We start from the raw sequence: 25,363 nt of genomic DNA, 5'->3' as shown, positions 1-25,363 counted from the left end.
GCTCCTATAGCCTCTGTGCCACAGTATCCGGTGCCCTTGGCCTTGGCCTCTGCCACTCTGGCAAAGATCTTGTTCTTTCTACAATGGCTCTGAGGTTTCTCTCTCTTCCTGCTTAGTCTACAGCCATTAGACTCAAAAACCAAACTCCCTGCCCTGCAGCCAATGCCGACCCATCATGGTGACCCTACAGGACAGACTGGAACTGCCCCTGTGAGTTTCTGAGTCTGTAACTGTTTATGGGAGTAGAAAGCCTCCTCTTTCTCCCATGGAGTGGCTGATGGTTTCAAACTGATGATCTTGTGGTTAGAAGCTCAATGTGTCATAACCACTTCACCACTAGAGCTCCCTATAGCCATGAGGGTGGTAATTTAAAATGACCAGTGCCCTCTGTTAGTGTTACACAGGCCCTACCCAATCTCTTGGTGGCAGTTACAAAGACAGGGGTGGAAGAGGCATCTTAAGAAGCGTCACTCTATCACACAAGGCTTTGTAAAGAGTCACAGGAACGCACAGCTTCATCTTTCTCTCTTAGAACTGATGAATGTGAACCACAGACTGTATTCAGCAGCCCAGTGCCTGCAGGACTCCTGGGAGCAGGGCTGTTGTTCTGTTGTTGCTGTGTGCCTTGCAGTCAGTTTGTCCTGTTGTGCATCATCCTCACCATTGATGGCATGTTTGAGGCTGTTGTTGTCCAGTGGCTAAACTCTCAGAAGTGCACCACCGATTCCATCTTTCAGCACAATCACTATCTGATGATGTCCCACTGCAATTCATAGAGTTTCCAGTGGCTAATCCTTCTGAAGTGGACCGTCTATTCCTCCTTCATAGGCTTTGCTTAGTCTGGAAGCTCCACTGAAGTTTGCTCACCTTGAGTGACCCTGGTGGTATTTGGAATAATGGTGACATAACTTTTAGCATCAGAGTAGCATGCAAGCCACCACAGCACGACCGACTGGCAGACAAATGGTGCAGGGGGAAGGCTAGAAGGTGGTCATTAGTCATCTTGAGGGTGGTTAACTCATCCTTGAAGTTCTGAAGATCCATTTCCCTGACTCCAGAGTTCTCTAAATAACTGCTTTTTATGACTAGATATCAAACCAAGAAATCATTCCTTAGCAGTTAATTTGATAATGGCATTTTTGAAATATACCTGGAGTTTTCAGCATGTATACTATATTGATGAAAAAAGAGTACGGATTTCTTCCTGGACATGTTTTAAAGAGCTGGTTTGTGTGTTTTTGCCCCTTAGTGATTCCTGCCACAACCGTCATTTCCAAGGCTGAAAAGACAAATACCACAGTGCCCAAGATTGTCATTCACTGGACGAGTCAAACAACCTTTGAAAAGCTTTCCTGTGAAATGAGATACAGGGCTACAACCAATGTGTCTTGGAATGTAAGCTGAACATTTATTCATTCACTCTATAAGCATATGAGCCAATGTTTGAAAAGGAAAGGCAATCAATTAGCCATGGACACAGTGGACTTATTTTTCAATCTGAGCTTTTACATGGATTTATCTGAGTTTTTACATGGATTTATGTTTTTTTAAATCTTTTAAACTCTCATTTTTCCTCTCCCTCCCACACTCTCCCTGCCCCCATGTCCCCTTGATAATTTATAAATTATTCTTTATTTTTTATGTCTTAAACCAACTGCGGTCTCCCTTCACCTACTTTTCTGCTGTCTTTCCCCCTGGAAGGGGGGGCGCATATGTCGATCATTGTGATCGGTTCCCCCTTACTCCCCCCACCCCTTCCCTTACCCTCCTAGTATCACTGCTCCCCTTATTGGTCATGAGGGGCTTATCTGTTCTGGATGCCCTGTGTTGCAAGCTCTTATCTGTGCCAGTACACATGTTCTGGTCTAGCCATATATATAAGATAGAGCATGTTTTTAATCCGATTATGTTCATGATATGCAAGCATTTCCAGTTTTAATCATGATTTCCTTGTGTTTCCAAACAGAGCTATTTCCTGCAATAGTCCTCTTGCCTTTTGTCTACGGCTAAACAATGTCTTGACCAAGAGGGATTCATTCATCTTGTTGGTCGTTACCTTAGAGTTAATTCCAACTCATAGTGAGCCATGTGTGTAGAGTAGGACTTCTCATAGGGTTTTCAAGAATACAGGCAAGCTTGACTTCTGAGGTGCCTCTGAGCCGGTTCAGACAGCTCAAGTTCAAGCTTGTGGCTGAGATCAGAACCCATCTGCAGCACCCAGGGCCTCCTTAGTCTACTGAGCCCCTTGTAATTCAGGGTTTCTTAGAGTGAGACATTTATCAGTGATTATGGTGCACCATTCAAGTAGTCTTGATGAAATTTAACAAATCACATAACAGGGCCTGTACATAATATGATGAGATTTCACTAATGTACAAGAGAAATCGTAACTGTGGTGAGGTGCGCATGCCTTAGACTAATCAAACATTTAAAGTCTAAAGGCAACATTCACCCTAGAACAAAGTTGGAAAGGGTTGGGCATAAAGGAGCAATGGAAACAGGAAGTGAGACAAATAATGTTACAGTGTGGGGGTTGTAATCAGTGACATTGTCATAGGTAGGTTTATTGTGCCAACCTCGCTAATAGGAACATGAGGATTAATCAGGTCGTAGTTTGATTGGAGGGCAGAGAGATATATGGCTCTACAAGGCCCGCCCCTGTCTCTCTTGCTCTCAACTATATTAAACTCAATGCAGATTAAGTATAAATTTTGCATGTGTTCACATTTCCTGAACCATGTACATTTTCTAAAGTGATGATCTGTGTCCAAGAGTACAAAATAAGGGCTATTGGAACATTTACTTCAGCAAGTAAGGAGGGAGGAGGAAGGAAGCAAATGAGCAACTATCTAAACAATATTGTCAGAATACAGAGCCAAAATAGTTTTAAAAAAGTGAAATTCACTCATGTGAGCTACAGGGGAATCTAATCTGGTGCAGAAAAAGACATTCCACCTGAGGTTTATTTTAAAACCAATGTCATTTTATTATTCTTAAATGTAGTGAATTGCCATTTGGATTAAAAAAATCAAGAAATGACGGTTCTGGCTGGTTCTTGATCCAGATAATCCACTGCAATTCCAACTCATGGCGGCCTTAGAGGATGGAGGAGAATTGCCCTTTTGGCCGGCTGAGGCTGTAGATTTGTACGAAGCAGTCTCCCATCTTTCCCACAGCAGAGAGAGGGCTGGTGGGTTTGACGGGCTGTTCCTTAGGTGAACAGCCCAACCCGGAAGCCAGAATGGATTACCAGTTTTTTGAGAGTTAAAATAAAATGACCTATGAGCATACTTAATTCTGAACAATATGATCAACATAATTTATTTTTTCTTTGGTGATTAGTGTGATTCAGAAGCATTATACTGTCTCAGCCTCAAATTCTGAACATCAGGCATTGCTTTTGAGGAATAATACGTTTTTCAGTCCATTGGAGGAGTTCATAAGTTGTGCCAATGGTCAAAGCTTGCCTGCTCACCAAGAGGTTGGCCATTAGGGTCCAGCGAGAGATGCCTTCGAAGAAAGGCCTGATGTTCAGATCTACTCTGGCCCACATGAGTCTCCACACGTCAGAACCAACCCAACAATAAATATCTACCAAATGTGTCCGAAGAGCAGCTAGAAGATGAAAAATAACACGTCATGGGTTTCGTGACTTTAAAGAGCTCTTGAAAAAGAAATCTTGCACAGAATCCACAAAAAAATAAAGCTTTGCCGAGAACGTGTTTGCTTAAATCCTAAGTGTGAACTTCACAGTTTGTTTGGATTACACTTATGTGAGAGTCTATGTTCTTCGTCATTTGACCAATAACCAAATGTTGGTCTTGCTAGAGTTCTTTTGCAAAGTAATTCTGGCATCAGGGTTTACAGTAACCGCATGCCTAATGCCCGGGACGCAGGGATAAAACAAAGCAAACTGCCACAGTCGCTCTGTCTGCATATATGGAATTTAGGTTCATTTCAGAATGGCCCCAGTCAAAATCTTGACCACTGAATGGAGTGAATGGGATTTTACTCTAGGACAGTGGTTCTCAACCTTTCTAATGCCGCAACCCTTTAATATAGTTCCTCATGTTGTGGTGACCCCTAATCACAAAATTTTTTTTTGTTTCTACTTCATAACTATAATTTTGCTACTGTTATGAATCGGGCAACCCCTGTGAAAGGGTCATTCGATCCCCAAAGGGGTTGGGACCCACAAGTTGAGAAGCGCTGCTCTAGGAGGACAGCTGAGGCCCTTTGTGTAGTGTCACTGTCCTTAAACCATGTTGAGAATATTAAACTCCCCCTTGGCATAAGTCCGACCCGTTGCCATTCAGAAACTTCTGATTGTTGGCATCCTCATGTATGTCAGAGTAGAATTGTGCTCCCTAGGGTTCTCAGTGGAGGATTTAGGAAAGAGATTACCAGGCCTTTCTTCCAAGGGATCTCTGAAATGTCCAACCTTTTGGTTAGCAGCTAACTGACTGCACCACCCATAGTATTAGGCTCCTTTAATATAAGTAATCTATTTCATCAAGTTGATTCTGATTCATATTCACCCTAAAAGACAGAGTAGAACTGTCTCATAGGATTTCCAAGGCTGTTGACCCCTGGCTGTGATTGTGGGGTCTTGTTGGCCATACTGAATAACACCAGGATGACCTGTTTCAATCAGATATGGTTTTTCTTTACCTGCTAAAAATAGGAATATATATATACATATATACGTATATATATGTATATATATACGCATGTATATGTATATGTATATATATTTACAGCATTAGTGCAGAGAGAAAAAAGCTCTTTATTGATCAAGACTTCTATGGACATCCAATGCAACAGGCATGTGTGTAGACATAGAAGTGCGTCTCACACCTGTCATTCCAGCATTGCGGGAATCTGTGATGCAGCCAATGGAAAAGAAATCGCCATCTAATCAGAAGTAAATGTTTGTAAAATCTTGAAAGCCTGGCAATCTAGCAGTTATTGAAATGCTGCTTCATGCAATAAAGATTAAAATGATTTTTTAAATTCACAGCTGAAGCCTATGGCTGCATCCTTCTCCCGGGAAGGAGCTGACAGGCTCAAACCACTGACTCTGTGGGCAGTAGTCAAGTACTTCAGTCCCTGCTCCCTCGGGGTTCCTTTTGACATCAGTAGTCCGGGGTCAAAGGAGCCCTTGGGGCATATTGGGCTGTGTGTTGGCTTGCTAACTGCTCTGTCAGCAGTTAAAAACCCCCAGCCACTCCTGAGGAGAAAGAAGAGACTGGCTACGCCCATGAAGACTCGCAGACTCAGAAACCCACGGAGGCCGCGCTCATCTGTCCTATAGGGCTTCCATGAATTGCAATCAGTTCGACAGCAGTGCATTTGGTTGAGATAGTAGGAGGTAATAGGCTAGGCGAATATCTAGGAAATAGAAGGGAATTAATTATATTATCACTGTCTTTGACAGAGTCTTTTGTAAACCTCCATCTTCTGGTTGAAGCTCTTGTTCTTTGCGCCCCCTGGTGGTGCCTTGTGTGCCATGGTGAGAACTGGTGATTTACAGAGAAACGCTGATCTTAATTTTCCAGGTTTTCTCTTTGTAATTGACTGGATGGCAGAGAGTTTTAGCGTTTCTCTTCATCGGAGGAAGGCGTACAAGGAAGCTAAAAGAATATTTGTCATCTCATTTAAGCTTTTCACTTAACAAACAACTTTTTTTTTTTTTTAAATCATAGGTCACTTTAGCTGTTGGTATCCAGTGGTTTCTGGACAGAATTACTGCTCAATAAATGTCCCCTGTTATTGTGAGTGGTGAGCTGCACGTTGAAGAAAGATAAGACTTTCTAGTCGTCTTAAAGAGTTACAGTCTCGGAACGAGTAGTTCTACTCTGTCCTGTGGGCTCACTGTGACCTGGAATAGAGTTGATAGCAGTGAATTTTGTTGTTGTTGTTGTTGTTATTCTTTATTATAGCCTCTGGAGTCTCTAAATGGGGCAAATAGTTACTGACGTACTCAGATCCTAAACCAAAGGTTAGTGCTTCAATCCCAAAGCATCTTGGAACACAGGCCTATGATCTGCTTCTGAAATGAGCCATCGGAACCCCGATGGAACACAATCCTACTCTGACTCACGTGGCGTCATGATAAATCAGAGCTCGTGTAGTGTAGCATGCCACAGCGATGCAGCACGGCGTGGCACTGCATAGTACAGCACGCCATGACATAGCATAGCATCGATGCGGGACTGGGCACAGAGCAGAAAAGGTAGTGGGATTTTCAGACAAGGAATCCTGTCTGAAAATCAAAGTGAGTCAATGAGAGCGGCTTTCTGTCTTGTTAGCTAAACTGCGTACGAGTTGTGAGGTATCGAAGGGAACCAGAATATTTGTCAACTGAGAAACAGTGCCAAATCAAAACTGAATTTTGTCCCTGGAGATTCAACTTAGCCTTCTGGAAACATTTACGCACATCTCATGGCCTCCGAAGAGACATGATGAATCAATGAGCTGAATAGAGCATTTCAGAGGGCAACTCAAGAAGGCCAAGTTAAATATTATCATGAAATATGCCAAGACCTAGAATGAGAGAACCAAAAGAGAAGATCATGCTCAGAATACCTGAAACAGAAATCACTTACGAAAAAACTCAAGCCTTGAGTGGCAATATTGACAGATTCTATGGGGAAAATATTGACTAATGCAGGAAGCATCAAGAGAACATGGAAAGAAGACACAGAGCCACTGTACCAGAAGGAACTAGTTGACATTCCACCATTTCAGGAGGCAGCATATGAGCAAGAACCAATGGTGCTGAAGGAAGAAGTTCAAACTGCACTGAAAGAATTAGCCAAAAACAAAGCTCCAGAATTGACAGAATACCAATTGAAATGTTTCAACAAGCTGATGAAACATTGGAAGCACTTACGAGTCGATGCCAGGGAATTTGGAAGACTTGGCCAGCTGACTGGAAAAGCTCCATATTTGTACCCATTCTAAAGAAAGGTGACCCAATAGAATACTCCAACTAGAACATTATCATTGATATCACATGCAAGCAGAATTGTGCTGAAGATCATCTAACAACGGTTGCAGAAGGTTATTGACCGGGAGCTGCCAGAGGTTCCGGTCAGATTCAGAAGAGGAAGTAGAATAAGGGATGTCAATGCTGATATCAGATGAAAGTGGAGATTACCAGAAATATAGGTACTTGTGTTTTATTGACTATGCCAAGGCATTAGACTGTGAGGATGTTAACAAACTTCTCAAGGATAACCTTGAAAAGAATGGGAATTCCAGAACACTTTATTGTGTTTATGCAGAACTTGTACATGAATCAAGAGACAGTTCTGTGGACAGAACCAGGGCATACTGTGTGGTTTAAAATGAGGAAAGGTGTGTGTCAGGGTTGTATCCTCTCGCCAGACTGAAACTGCACGCTAAACAAATAGTCAGAAAAGCTGGATTATATGAAGAAGAATGTGGCATTAGGATTGGAGAAAGGCTTATTTAACAAATTGTGGTATGCGGATGACACAACCTCGCTTGCTGAAAGTGAGGAGGACTGAGGCACTTGCTGAAGAAACTCAAGGATTGCAGCCTTCAGGCTGGAGGAAGACCAGCATCCTCACTACTGGAGCGATAGGGTAACATCATGATAAATGGAGAAAAGATTCACGTTGTCAAGGACTTTGTCCTGATGGTATCCGCAATGTGTGCTCTTTGGAGGCCAGGATGGCAAGAGTTCATCTCGCACATGTTGTCATGAGTTCAGCTCGCACATGTTGAGAAGGATGCCATGCTTGGTAAGGTGGAGGGGCTGTCCTCAGTGAGACGGACTGGCACAGTGGCTGCAACAAGGAACTCAAGCACAGGAGCAATTGTGAGGCCGGCACAGAATGGAGCAGGGTTTCCTTTTGTTAGGCATAGGGTCACTAGGGGGTGAGTCAGTTGGATGGCACGTAACAACCTTGCCTCCATCCATTCTTCAATCCTCTAATAATGTAGCTGAGGCTGAGATGCCCTGGTGGTGTAATGGTTACATGCCGGGCTGTCATCCACATGGTTGACAGTTCGAAATCAACAACAGCTCCCAGGAAGAAAGATTGGGTTTTTCATTTCTGTAAACTGTTAGTCTCAGAAACCCACAGGGGGTTACTATGAGTCAGAATTGACTTGATGGCAATGAGTTTTAGGGGAGCTTCGATGGCTGAGGGCAAGTTGGAACATGTAAAGATTTAACAAAGGATGAGGGATTTCAAAAGAAAATTAAGTATCTCATACAAAAAAACCCAAACTACTGCTTAATGTGGGCTACCCACCTTTTCAAATCCACGGCCATTAAGTCGATGCCAGTTCATAGTGACCATATAGGACAGAGTAGGCCTGTCCTGTGGGTTACCAAGACTGTAGCTCCTCACAGGTGTAGAAAGTCCCATCTTTCTCCTGAGAAGCAGCTGGTGGTTTTGAACTATTAACCTTGCAGTTAGCAGAGTTTCACTCTGTCCTGCAGGGTTGCTTTGAGTTAGAATTGAATCCACTGCAGTGGGCTTGGTTTGGTTTTATTTAGCTGGAAGCAGACATGGTTGCTTTTTTTGTTTTTCCACTCAGATATCTGCAGACACACTATCCTCTGCATGCTTTTTCCTTTCCCAGGAAGCAATGGGCTAGCCTGGACGCACCCTTGTGGGATCGCAGCAAGTAAGAGATTTCATGCCCAATCTTTCTGGTGCATTTCAAGCCTCTATTTGCATCATGTTGATCAAGCTTTCCTTGGCCCAAAGCAAGCCACACAGCCAAACCCAGAGTCACTAGGGGTGGAAGGCACTCAGAGCAAAATGATACAAACAAGAACGGAGCATTAAAGAAAGGAATAGAGCAAGAAAAATCAATTCCTGGAGTGCATTCCAATTTATGGCAACCCTATTTATTATGCCAGAGTAAAGCTTTGTTCTGCGGGCTCAAAGGCTAATTTATCAGAAGCAAACTTCCTTGCTCCTGAAGGAAAAATAATTGACCTTTATTGCAATCTACTTCATTTGTTTAGATGGATGGATGGATGGATAGATAGATAGATAGATAGATAGAGATGTAGACAGAGAGAGATGGGGGAGCACATGAGAAATAATCAGAGAAGCTGAATTATATAAAGAAGAATGCAGCTTCAGGTTTGGAGGGACGTTTTTTAACAATGTGCAATACCTAGATGACACAACCTTGCTTGCTGAAAGTGAGACGCACTTACTAATGACGATCCAGGATTGCAGCCTTCAACATGGATTACAGTTCAATGTGAAAAGGACACAAATCCTGTAACAGGACCAATTGATGATGTTGTGTTAAATGGAGGAAAGATCAAAACTGCCAAGGATTTCATCTTGCTTGGATCCACAATCAATGCTCATGAAAACAGCAGTCAGCAGATCAAACAAAGCAAAAGATGGAAAGAATACACAGAGTCACAGTCCCCTCCCCCAAAAGATGGACATCCACAATGTCAGGAGGTAGCATATTATCAAGAACTGATGTTACAGAAAGAATATTTTGCACTGACGGTATGGGCAAAATCAAGACTCAAGGGATTGGTAGAGTACCAACTGAGATGTTTCAATAAATTTACCAAACACTGGAAGTTGTCACTGGTCTATGCCAAGAAACTGGCAGGACAGCCCCTTGGCCAATGAACCAGAAGAGATCCATTCCAGAGAAAGGGGATCCAACAGAAAATGTGGGAATTTTCAAATAATATCATTAATATCACCTGTAAGTAAAATTTTGATAAAGATAATTAACGAACAATTGTGGCAATAAGTTGACAGTGAACTACCAGAAATTGTAAACAAATTCAGGATAGGATGTATAAGGAAGGATTGTTTCTAATTTCATAAGGATATTGTCCGAAGAAAGATGAGACTTTCTACTCCTATAAAGAGTTATAGTGTCAAAAGCCCACAGGGGCAGTTCTAGCCTGCCCTATAGGGTCACTGTGAGTCAGAATTGACCCAATGGCAGTGAGTTGGGGTTTACTGTAATTGTCTTGTCGAAAGCAGAGGGTGATAGTTATATAATGTCATATCAACTTGAAGATATAAAAGTGTAGAGATGGTATTCAACCTGTCAAACAGGTCATGGCCTCCTTAAGGACATGGCCTTTTTATAAGGAGGATGCAGGGAACCTCCCCTCTCTCTCTGCTTTGACCTTCCTGCTTGCTGACCCCGAGAGCTGCCAGAGTCCTATGATGTTTTCCACCAACTTTGGATCCACACGACTTTGCACCAACCAACTTGGCATTTTCCTGAATTCTGCATCATTGCCTGTGACTGCATGAGTCTAAAAAGGGACTTATGGACTAGTATTGGATTTATGGACTTGAGTTGGGCTGGGCTGGGATCCTTTCTTGATATATAATTACTCCTTTATATAAAGAGTGTCTCTGCATTTGTTTCTCTAACACACAGAGACTACCAGAAAGATATTTACTTGTATTAGGTTAATTATGGGCATGCATTGGACTATGTGAATCACAACAAATTAAAGATAGTATGTGAAGAACGGGAATCCCAGAACACATCATTTTGCTCGTGTGGAACCTGCACATGGATCAAGAAGCAGTTATGAGAACATAACAAGCAAATACTACGTGGATTAAAATCAAGAAAGGTGTGTGACAGGTTGTATCCTTTCATCATACTTACTCAATCTTTAAGATGAGCAAATAATCAGAGAAACTGGCTTATATGAAGAAGAATATGGCATTAGGATTAGTGGAAGGCTTAGTAACAACCTTCAATCTGCAGATAGCACAACCTTGCTTGCTGAAAGTTTGAGGGATTTGGGGCATTTGCTGATGAAAATCAAGAATTGTATCCTCCATTACAAATTTCAACTCAGTGTAAAGAAAGCCAAGACCTTTCCAAATGGACCAATACACACCATCGTGGTGAGTGGAGACCCAAATGGACCAATACACACCATCGTGGTGAGTGGAGACCCAAATGGACCAATACACACCATCGTGGTGAGTGGAGAAAAGACAGACGTTGTAGGGGGTTTCGTTTTGCTCAGATCAGTGCACAGGAAAATAGCATCGAATTAAACCAAAGTAGGTGTTGATCATTGTTCAAATTTGCTGCACAAGACTTCTTTCAAGTGTTGAAGAGCAAGGATGTCACTTTGAAGGCTAAGGTGCACCCGATCCAAGCCATGTGTGATAGTTAAAGTTTGATGTCCACTGTAGTGGGCCAGATTTTCAATGGTCTGGTAGTGACATTTAGTAATCCCCAATGGCCCGAACTGCAGCAGCGCAACCAAAGCCAATCAGTTGTACAAGAATGTTGGGAACGATACAACCAAGAGGAGTGGTGTTGTATTCATCATTGAAAATTAAAGTGCCTTGATATCTACAAAGCTGTGATATCTATCCACCTTCAAGGAAGTCCAATCAATATAACTATTATTCAAATTGAAGCACAAACCATTAAAGCTAGTGATGCAGAAATTGGAGAATTCTATCAACTTCTTCAGTCTGAAATTGATCAAACATGCAATCAAGAGGCATTGATAACAATTGGCAACTGGACTGCACAAATTGGAAACAAAGAGGAAGGAAGTTAGAAAAAACAGTAGTTAGAAATAGGATCTTAAAAAAAAGAAACAGGATCTTGCTGATAGAAACAAAGCTGGAGGTTGCATGATACAATTGGGCAAAAGAAACCACTTGTTCAAAGCAAATGCCTCTTTTCAGCAACACAATGGCAACTACACATATAGACTTCACCCAATGGAATACACCAAAATAAACTTGGCTGTATCTGTGGGAAGAGACGAGGGAGAGACTCAATAACAGCAGCTAAAACGGGTCCAAGGACTGACTGCAGAAATGACTATTAATTGCTCATATGTGAGTTCAGATCAAAGTTTATATCCTACCTGAAATTTGAGAACATCTCAATAACGGATTTGATGCATTGGACACTAATGACAGCGACCTGATGAACTGTGGTAGGACATCAAGAATATCACACATGAAGAAAGCGAAAGGTCATTAAAAAGATAGGAAAGAAAGAAAGAATCAAAATTGATGTCAGAAGAGGCTCTGTAATTTGCACTGAATTGTAGCGTAGCTAAAGCAGATGAAGAAATGATGACATCAAAGAACTGAACAGAGACTTTCTAAAGGCAGCTCGAGAAGAAAAAGTAAAATACTGAAACTTTCTATGGGGAAAACATTGAATGATGCAGGAAGCATCAAAAGAACATGGAAAGAATACAGAGTCAAAAAGAACAACTTGACATTTGACCATTTCAAGAGGTATCATATGAGCAAAAACCAATGGTACTAAAGGAAGAAATTCAAGTTGCACTGAAATATAAATAAATAAAATAATAATAAATTATTGACCAAAAACAAGGCTCCAGGAATAGATGGAATACCAGTTGAAATGTTTCAAGAAGCCAGTGAAGCACTAGACACACTCACTCATCTATGCCAGGAGTTTTGGAAGATAGCTACTTGGCCAACTGACTGGAAGATATCCGTATTTGTACCCATTCCAAAGAAAGAGGACCTAAAAGAATGTGCAAATTATAGAACAAGAAAATTAATGTCACATGCAGGTAAAGATCATCCCACAATTATTGTAGCAGTCCATTGACAGGGAGCTTCAGGCTGGATTCAGAAGAGGACCTGGAACAAGGGATCTCCTGGCTGATGTCAGATGGATCTTGGCTTAAAAGCAGAGAACACCAGGAAGATATTCACTTGTGTTTATTGACTGTGCTAAGGCCTTCATCTAACAAACTATGGATAACCTTGTGACCCTTCTGTGAGGGGATGTCCCCTTGTCTACATAGGGACTTTGGCTCTCTATTCCAACCCCCCTCATTCTCATCGATATGATTGTTTGTTTTGGGTCTTCTGATGCCTGATACAATCCTGTTGACACTTCATGATCACATAGACTGTATTCTTTTTTAAAATAAAGATAGTTTTAACTTTCTCTTTTCTGGTTATCGGGTGATGGTTTCCTGCCAGTTGTAGCACACATGCATTTCTAGACATATGGAGGGCTTCAACAGCTGGTGGAAAATTCCTTATCTTTTCACTCCCTTTTTCCAGGAACTTTTTGAAGCCCCCTCATATTTCATGTTTGTCTTCTAATCATACTCGCTTTTTTTTCCTCTCTCAGTAAATCACTTTCTATGATTTGCTGAGGGGGTTGTGCAAATGTCTAAGTTTTTCTCAACTAATTCAATTTGTTTGCAGTTGTTTTTATTTTTATTTTTAATACCAAGTTTATAGCAGTCCGCCACCCCAACACTGTGATTCATGAGATGGTTTTCCTTATTTTATTTTCTTCTTTTCTGCTGGGTTGTCACAGTTCAACATCCTTAAATGTTTTGTTCTGTCGGTCTGTCTGTCTGTCTGTCTCATGCCTATACAAGGCCTTGTAGAATATATCTAAAATTTTCCTTAGGACCAACTAACAGCTTGGCCAATGAGTAATTTTTTTCCCCTTAAGTCCTCATTAACAAGTGAAATGATTTCAACACATGGGAAGAATTGTTGATCTAATGCAGAGAGAGAGAGATTGATTGAACATTTGGTATTGGTCCCTTGTCCCCATTCTAATAAAATCAGGATTTCCAAATGTAAGAGGCTATTGCATTTTGGCTTTCTCGAGACTTACAAACTTGAGAGAGTATAAAAAAACCCAAACAATTTGTCATTCCCTTTTCATGTTTATTACGATGAATCTATTTATGGTCATGCTTTCTGTTAGGACGAGTGCATGGAACACAGTGGAGGGCTCCATAGAATTCTGCTAAATGGAAGCTTGTTCATTTTTCAAGCACACTGCATTGCTTTATGCTCATTGTTCATTCCTCTTAGGTCAGAGAGTTTGACACCAATTTTACATACGTGCAAAGGTCAGAATTCGACGTGGAGCCGGACACTAAGTACGTATTTCAAGTGAGATGTCAAGCAGCAGGTAAACGCTATTGGCAGTCGTGGAGTTCCCCCTTTTTTCACACAACGCACCAAACAGGTAAGCATATTTATGTGTTTTCTCTTTTTTAGGCTTTTCTTTCAACACCTATTTCTCTCTGAAGTAGTTTGTCTCCCACCACTTCCAATAAAACAGACAGAGCTATTTTAGGAGAGGCGGTTTGGGTCCGAATGGACTTGGTGGCAGCGTTGGAGTTTGTTTGTTGTTGGTCGGTGCCATTGAATCGGCTCCGACCCATAGCGACACCATGCCCGACAGAACAAACATGGCCTAGTCCTGCGCCATCCTGTTCCTGTGCCCGAGCCCATTGATGCCGCCACCTTGTCCATCCATTGCATCCGGGGCCTTCCTCTTTTTCACCCAACATGATGCCCTTCTCCAGGGACTGGTCTCTCCTGACAAGAAGTCTAAAATACATAAGATGAAGTCTTTCCATCCTTGCCTCTAAGGAGCACTCTGGCCATACTTCTGCCAATATAGATCAGATTGTCCTTGTAGCAGTCCATGGTACCTTCAATATTCTTCTCCAGGACCACCATTTAAATGTATAGATTCTTCTATTGTCTGCCTTATTCAGTGTCCAAATTTCACATGCGTATCAGGCGATGGAGAATACCATGGCTTGGGTCAGGCACACCTTAGTCCTTAAAGTACCCTCCTTGCTCTTCAATACTCTCGAGAGGTTTTGTGCAGCAGATTTACCTAATGCAATACACCTTGTGATCTTGATGACTACTTCTACGAGCATTGATTGTGAATCCAAGTAAGACAAAATCCTTGGCAACCTTAAACTTTTCTATGATTATCATGATGTTGCCTATTGGTCCAGTTGTGAGGATTTGGGTCTTCCTTACATTGAGGTGTAATCCATACTGAAGGCTACAATCCTTGATCTTCACCAGCAAGTGCTTCACATTCGCCTCACTTTCAGCAAACAAGGTCGTGTCATTGGCACATAGCAGGTTATTAACAAGCCTTCCTCCAAGCCTGATGCTACACTCTTCTTCATATAATCAGCTTCTCTGATGATTTGCTCAGCATACAGACTGAGCACGTATGGTGAGCAGATACAACCCCAGCCCACACTTTTCCTGATTTTAAACCATGCAGTGTTCCCCTGTTCTGTTCTCACAACTGCCTCTTGATCCATGGACAGTTTTGAATGAGCACAACAAAGTGTTATGAAACTCCCATTCTTCACAAGGTTATTCACAGTTTATGATGGTCATCATAATCGAATGCCTTTGCAGAGTCAATGAAACACAAGGAAACATCTTTCTAGTATTCTCTGCTTTGAGCCAAGATCCATCTGATATCAGCCACGATATCCTTTGTTCTTCATCCTCTCTGAATGTCACCTAAACTTCCGGCAGTTCCCTGTCAGAGGGTTTGGTACCATTTAAACGGTCATCAGGCTTTGATGTCGCTAGGATTGGCTGCAGTGTAAGGAGTCCTGGTAGTGCGATGGTGACGAGTGGGGCTGCTCACTCAATGTCAGCAATTCGAAACCGGCAGCTGTGAGGGACTTGGCTCTCTGCTCACACACAGAGTCGCAATCTCAGACACTCACTGGGGCAGTCCTATGCTCTCCTGTAAGGACTATGAGTTGGCATTGACTCAGCGGCAAGAGTGCGATTTTGTTTTGGCTGCAGTTTAAATATAGTCCTCAATTTTCTGGGCATAAAAGCACCTGGGTGATTGTTGAAGATGCACATTCCCTGTCCTTGTTCCAAGATGGTTGACATCACAGGCCAGTGGGTTGGGAACGCTCTGGAGTCAGCATTTTTTAAAATCTTTTTACAAACATCTTAATTGATTATTCTGAGACATATAACCTCAAGCCTTCCTTTGAAAAATGTTATTCTAATGAGGGAAAGTACAAGCAAGATTTGCATTAAATCCTCAAGGCCACATTGATCAAATGCATTCTCCTAAATGAGACATGAATTGAATAATTTCTTTTTTTTTTAAATCATTTTATTGGGGGCTTGTACAACTCTTATCACAATCCATACATACACTCATTGTGTCAAGCACATTTGTACATTTGTTGCCATCATCATTCTCAAAACATTTGCTTTCTGCTTGAGCCTTTGGTATCAGCTCCTCATTTTTCCCCTCCCTTCCTGCTGTCCCTTCCTCACGAATCCCTGATAATTTATAAATTATTATTTTGTCATATCTTACACTGTTTTATGTCTCCCTTCACCCACTTTTCTGTTGTCCATCCCCCAGGGAGGAGGTTATATGTAGATCCTTGAAATAATTTCAATAGATGTGGATAACCAACTCTTTGCAAGTCAATCAGAAAGAACTAAACTTGTTTATTAATTCTCTTCTCAACAAGAATTCAGCTGCCCTAATACCTTTAGTATATATTCTGGAACCCTGGTGACTTAATAGGTTACGCATGAGGCTAGTAACTCTAAGGTCAGCAGTTCAAAACCACCTGCTTCTCTAAGGGAGACAGTAAAGACTCACAGTCTCAGAAACCCCACAGGGGAAGTTCTACACTATCCTAGGGTTATTATGAATGGGAATCAGGTAGATGGCAGTGAGTTCTTTGAATAGTTTACATTTATATTTGTTTATATATGTCATTTAATAATAGACAATAGACTTCAGTACTGTGTATTGAGTTGTCATGATAGTGTATAATAGCCCCATATCTCCCTATTCAATGATGTTTATATATTTGATTTAAAAAATTATCTTCAGGACTACATGATTTTGTTTTAATTACCATAATTATTACAATAAAATATCTTGCAATTATTGTTTATTTTTTATTAAAAGGTCATTTTATTGGGGGCTCTTACACCTCTTATAGCAATCCATACATCAATTGTATCAAGCATATTTGTACATATATTGCCATCATTATTTTCTAAACATTTACTTTCTATTTGAGTCCTTGATATCAGCTCTTTTTTCCCTCCCCCAACCCTCCCTCACCCTGTGACCCCTTGATAAATTATAAATTATTTTTATTTTCATATCTTTCATGGACGACTATCGCCCTTCCCCCACAGTTCTGTTGTTTGTCTCCCATGGTAAGGGGTGGTGGTGGTGGTGGTGGTGGTGGTGGTGGTGGTTATATGTCAATCATTGTGATGGGTTCCCCCTTCCTCCCCTCCACTCCTCACTTTCCCCCTACCCTCCTGATATCCCTACTCCAATTCTTGTTCCTGGATTCTGTGTGTCGTGAGCTCCTATCTCTTATCTGTACCTGTGTACATGCTCCGGTCTAGCACTTTGACATGCACTTGAGATATTGGTGTCATGAAATCAGGTAGAAGAGCCAAAAACCAGATGCAATGTTTTGGGCTCCCCCTAAAGTCCAAATCTTAGAAATACATTATTGAGACAATACCATTTATCAGGTCTCTTAAAAGATTAGTTTTATTAACAAGTCTTGCACTAAATTGATATTTTACTAGTTTGGGTACCTTATCATAGAATTTATAGAATTTAATTAATAATTGATCTTTTGTCAAGAAATATTATTTTAATTGCTAACTAATACTATTTATGAAGTGTATACATGGGGTATCCCCCAGAACGGGACTTTTTCCCAAAGCTATGTGAGATAGTTTATTGTGCCAGCCTGGCTGATAAACACAAGTGGGATTAACTGAAGGGCGGAGAGATAATGGCTCGGTGAGCCTCACCTTTCTTGTCTCTTGCTCTTTGATCATCGGACCAGTGTGCGGCTGCCTTGCTTGTTCTGTGCCTCAATTTATAGGCTACACTATCTGTGGGATGCCTAGCCTGTGGACTGTGTCGCTGTAAGTTAAGGTCCCTTTAAGACATCTCTGGAGCTGGGGACTGGCAGTTGGGACTGGTGGTTAGTTGACAGTTGGTGATCTGCTTTGTGATTGGCTGCTGTGTTGACATAGCCTAGCTCTCTCTATAAATAGAGGAAGATCTGGAAGCGGACTGGACTTGAAGGACTGCTAGTCTCTCAGAACTCTCTCTCATGGGAGTTAGTTGCACTGAGCCATTTGTAGTGCTTTATAATTTAACTGTTCATTTCTTGTATTATATATTTATCTGTATATGATTTAACAGTTCATTTCTTGTTGTATATCTAATTATCTTCATAAATAACTATATTTAATTATCAGCAATTTGGTTTTTTCTCTCTAGAAAACCCTGTCTAACACACTATGTATTTAAAATTCTTTTACAAAACAACCTTTTCACCTTCAATGTACTCTCCCTTACACTTAATACATTTGTCAATCGTGCAATTCCATTATTGGAAACATTTTTCAAACTTCTCTGTTTGGATGGCTGAGAGCACCTCCCTCGTTTTTTTCTTCATTTCTTCTACTTAGTCAAATAGCTGTCCTTTCATGTCCCTCTGCATTCACAGAGACAAAGAGAAGTCACACAGAGTGAGGTCGGGCGAGTCAGGTGCGTGGGGCAAGAGAGACATGCTGGTTTTTGACAAAAGCTGGAGCACTCAGAAGGCTGCATGAGCAGGTGCATTGTCGTGGTGGCAAAACCAGTTTCCCACCTGCCACAAATCAGGCCTTTTTTGTCACACACTGTTACACAATCTTTTCAGAACCTCTAAATAAAAAGCTTGATTTACAGTCTGTCCTGGTGGAACAAAATCCAAATGCACTATTAGATCACATTTTCATCCATTCAGGAAGTTGTTGGATGTCCAGAATTAGGTTTGTCATTATCAACATTTCATCTTTATTGAAATGAGAAAATCACACATGCACTTGAATTTTTCCCATAGTGCTGTCCTTATTAGCTGTGCTGAACATCACAACAGTTTCTGTGGCATTTATACAAAACAGTAAACAAAATTTGACAGCCACATTCTGTTCTCTTAAATCGGCCATTACAAATACCAAGCTTTGAGTGAAACTGCATTTACAAAAAAAATTCACTGTGACCAGAGAGAACCTTCCCAGGATATGCCACTGGGTGCACTAACTCAGAGCGAGTTGCTTGCTGCTTGCTACTCACCTAGTAGGAAAAATGCATACCACGAAAGCTCTGCTCCACCCAGCAAAATTCTGATTTTGGGGGGGGTACCCCATCCTATATTAGTGTACACACACACACTTATATACCAATACTTATTTATTAGTTTGTTGTACTATGGTGACTTGTATCTTGCTGTGATGCTAAAAACTATGCCACTAGTATTTCAAATACCAGCAAGACTACCCATGGTGAACAGGTTTCTTTCTTTCTTTTTAAAATCATTTTATTGGGGGCTCATAAAATTCTGATCACAATTCATACATACAGCCATTGTGTCAAGCACATTTGTACATATGTTGTCCTCATCATTCTCAAAACATTTGCTTTCTACTTGAGCCCTTGATATCAGCCCCTCATTTTCCCCCCTACCCTCATGATCCCTTGATAATTAATAAATTATTATTATGATGTCATGTCTTATACTGTCCAACGCCTCCCTTCACACACTTTTCTGTGGTCCGTCCTGCAGGGAGGAGGTTATATGTAGATCCTTGTGATTGGTTCCCTCTTTCCACCTTCCCTTCCTCTCCTGGTATCGCTACTCTCATTATTAGTCCTGAGGGGGTTATCTGTCCTGGATTCCCTGTGTTTCAGTTCTTATCTGTACCAGTGTACATCCTCTGGTCTAGCCAGATTTGTAAAGTAGAATTGGATCATGATAGTGGGGGGCAGGGTGGGTGGGTAGAAAGCAGTAAAGAATTAGAGGAGAGCTGTATGTTTCATTGGGGCTATACTGCACCCTGACTGGATCATCTCCTCCCCGCGATCCTTCTGTAAGGGGATCTCCAGTTGCCTACAGATGGGCTTTGGGTCTCCACTCTGCACTCCACCTCATTCACAATGATATGCTTTTTTTGTTCTTTGATGCCTGATACCTGATCCCTTCGACACCTCATGATCACGCAGGCTGGTGTGCTTCTTCCATGTGGGCTTTGTTGCTTCTCAGCTAGATGGTCACTTGTTTATCTTCAAGCCTTTAAAACCCCAGATCGTATATCTTTTGATAGCCAGGCACCATCAGCTTTCTTCACCACATTTGCTTATGCACCTGCTTTGTCTTCAGAGATTGTGTCAGGGAAAGGGAGCATCATGGAATACCAGTTTAACAGAACAAAGTATTCTGGCATTGAGGGAACACTTGAGTGGAGGCCCAATGTCTATCTGCTACCTTAATACTAAACCTACAAATATGTGCACATCGATCTATTTCCCCATCCTCATATATAAATATATTTACATGTGTACATGCCTGTATTTAGACCTCTATAAATGCCCTTAGCTCCTTAGTTCTTTCCTCTATTTCCTTTTACTTTCCTCTTGTCCCACTATCATGTTCAGCCTTCATTTGGGTTTCAGTAATTCCTCTTGGTTACATTGCCCTTGATTAACCCCTATCAGGCCTCCTATACCCTCCTCACCACTGATTTTGGATAACTTATTGTTCCCTGTCCCTGGGTTTGTTAAAAACACTACCTTTCTCCCCACACACCCCTCTCCCATGTCCCCCCAGAACCGTTGGTTCCATTGTTTTCTCCTACAAATTGTTTACCCCACCTATCTTATCTAGATAGACCTGCAGAGATATTAATATGTACAAAAACAAGACAGAGCAAAACAAAGCAACAAAAGGAAACAACAACAATAAAACCAACAACAAAAAAAGAGAGAAAAGCCTGTAGATAGTTCAAGGTCTGTTTGTTGTTCACTTTTAGGAGTGCTTTTCGGTCGAGTCTGATGGGGTGCCCTGGTCCCAAAGTCTATTTTTTGTATTCCCTGGGGACTTTGTTGCTCTGTTCCCCGTGCTGTTCTGTTGCACACCCTTAGTGTTTCACCTCAGTGTGGTGTGGTCAGAGCAGGCACAATTCCTGCACTGTGTCTCCACTGTTGTCCCCTGTAGTGCTATGGGTCAGTGAGGGATGCTGTGTCTTGTAGTGGGGCCAGCCCTATTTCAAATACCAGCAAGAGTACCCTTGGTGAACAGGTTTCAATGGTATTTTCAGACCGGGAAAGTTTAGGGAAATTGGCTTCATGTTCCACTTTTGAAAACAATTTGGTCAGTGGAAACCTTATGAATAGCAGTGAGATCTAGTATGATATAACACTAGACAATGAACCCTTCAGGTTGGAGACCCCAAAATATAACTGGGGAGGAGCTGCCTCCTCAGAGGAGTGTTGATCTTAATGACACACATGGGACAAAACTTTTTGGATCTTCATTTGCTCCTAGGCACGACTCAAAATAAGAAGAAACAGATTGATACATAAGTCCGTCCCCCCAGCCTGCCCCCCAGGGAGACGAACTGCAGAAACCATGGGGAAGGGAAACTGCGATCTGTGTAAGCTATGAAAATATTAAGAATTTATAATTTATCAAGGAGTCATGAGGATGGGAGCGGGGAGGATGGGGAGGATGGGGAAAAGAGGAACTGGTACCACAGGGTCAAATAGAAAGTAAATGTTCAGAAAATAACAATGATGCAACATATGCACATATATACTCAATACAATTGATGTATGGATTGCTGTAAGATCTGTAAGAGCCCGCAATGAAATTATCTTTTAAAAAAGAATAAACAGTTACAAACATTCATTAATAGTTAGAATATGGAATGAACAAAATATGAACCTAGAAAAATGAAAAGTTGTCAAAACCAGAATGGTTGAAGATAGATATCCTAAGAATTTGTGAGCTGAAATGGGTGAATGGCTGAAATATTAGCCACTTTAAATTAGATAGTCATATGGCCAATTATGCCAGGAACGACATGTATAAAAAGGAAGTAGCAGCATTGCATTCACTGTCAAAAAGAACATATCCAGGGCTATCCTGAAGTACAGTGCTGGTCTGAGACACAAATCTATTCATAAACCTACAAGGAAGACCAGTTGATGTCACCAGTATTCAAATTTACACAGAAACCACTAAAGCAAAAGATGAAGAAATCAAATAGTTTACCAACTTCTGAAGTGTGAAATTAATCAGCTCTCCAAACAGTATGCACTGATAATTACTAGCGACTGGGATGCACATGTTGTAAACAAAGAAGAATTGAGAGTGGGGCAATATGGCCTCAGACTAGACACGACACTGGAGATGGTGTGACAGAATTTTGCAAGACTAGCCATGTATCCCTGGAAATACCTGTTTCCACAACATACGCTGGCACAAAATGTGGAGCACACTAGATGGGATGCACAGGAATCAAATTAACTACATTTGTGAAAAAAGACTATGAAGAAACTGAGTATCATGAATCCGAACAAGGTCACAAGCTGACTGTGAAATTGTTCATTTAAAAGTTCAAGTGGAAGCCTAAGAAAATTAAAATGAGTCCATGAGATCCATAGTACTAAGGTACGCCTTTAAATGTATCCTACCTGAATTTAGAGACTATCTCAAGAGCAGCTTTGACCCACTGAACACTAATGACTGATAACTATGATTTGTGGGATGACACCAAGGACATCCTATATTACAAAAAAGCACACGATCATTTAAAAGACAGGAAAAGCGTGCAAGTGGGCATCTAACATGCAGCTATTGATCTCTCCCTAACCAGAGGAAGGATGCTTGATGAAAATTAAGGACACATGGAAACAGTTTGCTTAATAAACCAATGGAGCACAAACACATCAGTCTCCACAAGCCTGAGACCAGAAGAACTAGATGGTGCCTGGCTTCCACTACCAACTACTTTGAAAGGAATCACAGTAGAAGGTCCTGGATTGAGAGGAATCAAAATGTCGAACAAAACTCAGAATTACAAAAACGAGCAGGCTTGCTACTGGCCAGAAAAATACTGGTGGAACACCCAAGACTATGGCCATTAGCGCTGGAAATGAACACTCCACATGGCTCAGTTTTCAGCCCAACAATAGATAGGTCTATAGGAAACAATGACAATGCAGCAGCTTGGACTTCTTCCTTTCATAACATCAATTTGTGGTCCACACTACCTCTTGAATATCTGGTGAAATTTTCTCCTTCACCTTGAGTCAGCCAAGTGGTATACTGGTATAGTGGTATATGCATCTAAGAATTGTTCATAATTTTTTCTGTCATAATTCTCTTTATTTATATGGGGTCAAGTTAATATCCTCTCTTCCGTTTCATATTTTGGTTATTTGAAGTTTTTAAAAAATTTCCAGTTTAGCTAAGGGTTTGTTAATTGTATTGATCTTTTCAAAGAATCAACTTGTGGTTTTATTGATTCTTTCTCTATGTGATTTTCTTTTTAAAATTTTCTTTATTTTTCTGCTCTTTGTTATTTCCTTTCTTCTGGTAGGTTTAGGCTTTGTTTGCTCTTCTCTTTCTAGTTCCTGTAAATTAGAGTTGGGGTGTGAATTTGAGGTCTTTCTTCCTGCCTAAAGTAGGCACTTGTTGCTTCAAGTTTCCCTCTGAGTACTATCTTCTTTGATTGCACATGTTTTGATATGTTGTGCTCTCATTTTCACTTGTGAAATTTGTGATTTCTCTTTTGATTTCTGCTTTGCCTCATTGGTAATTTAATAATGTACCATTTAATTTGTGTGTGTGTGTGTGTGTGTGTGTGTATACATTTCAGGATTTGTTGTTGTTTTTGTTGATTTCTGGTTTTACTCTATTATAGTCAGTTAAATACTTTGTATGATTGCCATCTTTTAAAATTTATCAAGACTTGCTTTGTGACCTATAATGTAGTTTATCTGGAGAGTGGCCTGTGTACATTGGAGTGGGATGTATATTTTGCTCTTTTGGGGTGGTATGTTCTATATATGTTTGTTAAATATTGTTGGTTTATGGTCTCATTTCAGGTCCCCTGCCTCTTTGTTGGTCTTTTTCCCATCCAATATTGACAGTGGTATATTGGAATATCAAACTATTACTATAATACTATGCATTTCTCCCTTTAATTCTATAATAATTTGCTTTGTATACTTATATGCCCCAATTTTTGGTACTCATATATTTATGATTGTTAAATCTTGATTAATTGACCATTTTATCACAATATAATACTCATGGGTTAAACACATTTTAGGTTGTTTAATGCACGTTGCCAAATTGCTTTATAGTAAATCTATGATACTATATTTGAAATATATCCCTGAGAAGATAGTTATTCATCAGATATGTATCTAAGCAGGCCTTTGGTAGGTATTGGCAGAATCTCAGTGAGCATAGAAGACAAGGCTCCCTACCTTCTAGAAATTCAATCCTAGGGGAGACTGACCATGAAAAAGCAAATATCATATATAAGTAAAGTATAAGTAGAGATATAAATAAATGCAGGAAGAGTCACACCTCACAATGAAAGTTTGAACTGCTTTATAATTGGAAAACTAAAAACATGCAATGTTTGTAACATTCTAATCAGTTTGCTTGATAATGAGGGTTTTTTTTGAGTCATAAAAGATTATGTGTAAACTCAGCCACGGCAATAATGCTTCCTCCACGGAGGAAATGCACCTTTTCCTCCTGAAAATGCCCATGTGGTGTCACTGGATTGATTCTGTTCAAGATGCTATGAGTTCAGAGCCATGCCCCTTGGACTGCAGGGCACACCAAGCAGTAGGTAGGGCTTGTCCTACTAGCCCCACATTGCTGTGTGATTTCCCTTTGAACAGGCCTTCCTTAGCCTTAAAAAAATCCCAGTCTCAAAACCAAACCAAGCATAGTAAGGGTTAAATAACATAAGATTTACTACCTTTGCTGTCTGCAGAGTATTTATACTTCATTAAAAAAACAAAATAAAACTAAAGCCTTGAACCACAAGTAAAAATAAAAGATCAATCACTCAGAATATGATCTCCGGTTTGAGCAAGCATACAGGGGATATTTTATTGGTGTAGGAAACTCACTTTATTCCAGCCTGGTAAAACAGCCAAGAAGCCAATTATGTAACTGAACCCAAGCTCATTTCGGGATAATGAAGAATATGGTGCTTACTGTTGTGCTGGGTGCCACTGAGCTCATTCTGACTCAGAGGGAGCCATGCAACAGAGACGAATGTCTCCACAGTGCCTCGGGGAGGTGGCTGTCGGCATTGCAGGAGCAGGTTACCAGGCCTTCTCTCTTGAAGACACTAGTTGGGTCCAAACCACCCACCTTTCTCTTAGCAGCAGAGCACTTAAACCACTGTGCCACCAGGGCTCTTTAGAAATCGTATGAGCTAACATGTCTTGACTCCTTACTACATACTGGGCATGGTGGTCAGAACTTTACACATGACTTGTCCTTTGCTTAGCACTCTAACGCCGTAGCCTGTACCTGTGGCTCACTGAGTCCCTTCCAATTCACAGTGACCCTATAAAGGCAGTCTAATTATGATTCCTATTTGCAGCCCTATTTTATCTTTCCTAAAAATGTAGGAAGGCTTTGTGACAGTCTCCCACC

The 25,363-nt window shown here is 40.9% G+C and overlaps 1 protein-coding gene across 1 annotated transcript in view; it reads left to right on the top strand.

Moving 5' to 3' along the window:
- Nucleotides 1-25,363, top strand: part of IL23R (interleukin 23 receptor) — an 82,176-nt gene that overhangs the window by 29,078 nt on the left and 27,735 nt on the right. Inside the window, exons 5-6 of the mRNA XM_004699353.1 lie at nucleotides 1,250-1,395; nucleotides 13,860-14,016. Of these exons, the coding sequence (XP_004699410.1) occupies nucleotides 1,250-1,395; nucleotides 13,860-14,016 (303 nt within the window). The remainder of the gene's footprint in view (nucleotides 1-1,249; nucleotides 1,396-13,859; nucleotides 14,017-25,363) is intronic.

This window comes from Echinops telfairi, unplaced genomic scaffold (genome assembly GCF_000313985.2).
Source record: "Echinops telfairi isolate 266 unplaced genomic scaffold, ASM31398v2 ScPeMD7_443;HRSCAF=831, whole genome shotgun sequence".
Lineage (NCBI taxonomy): Eukaryota > Metazoa > Chordata > Mammalia > Afrosoricida > Tenrecidae > Echinops > Echinops telfairi.
Note: the sequence above shows the minus strand (reverse complement) of the source record. Positions and strands in the feature narration are given on the sequence as shown.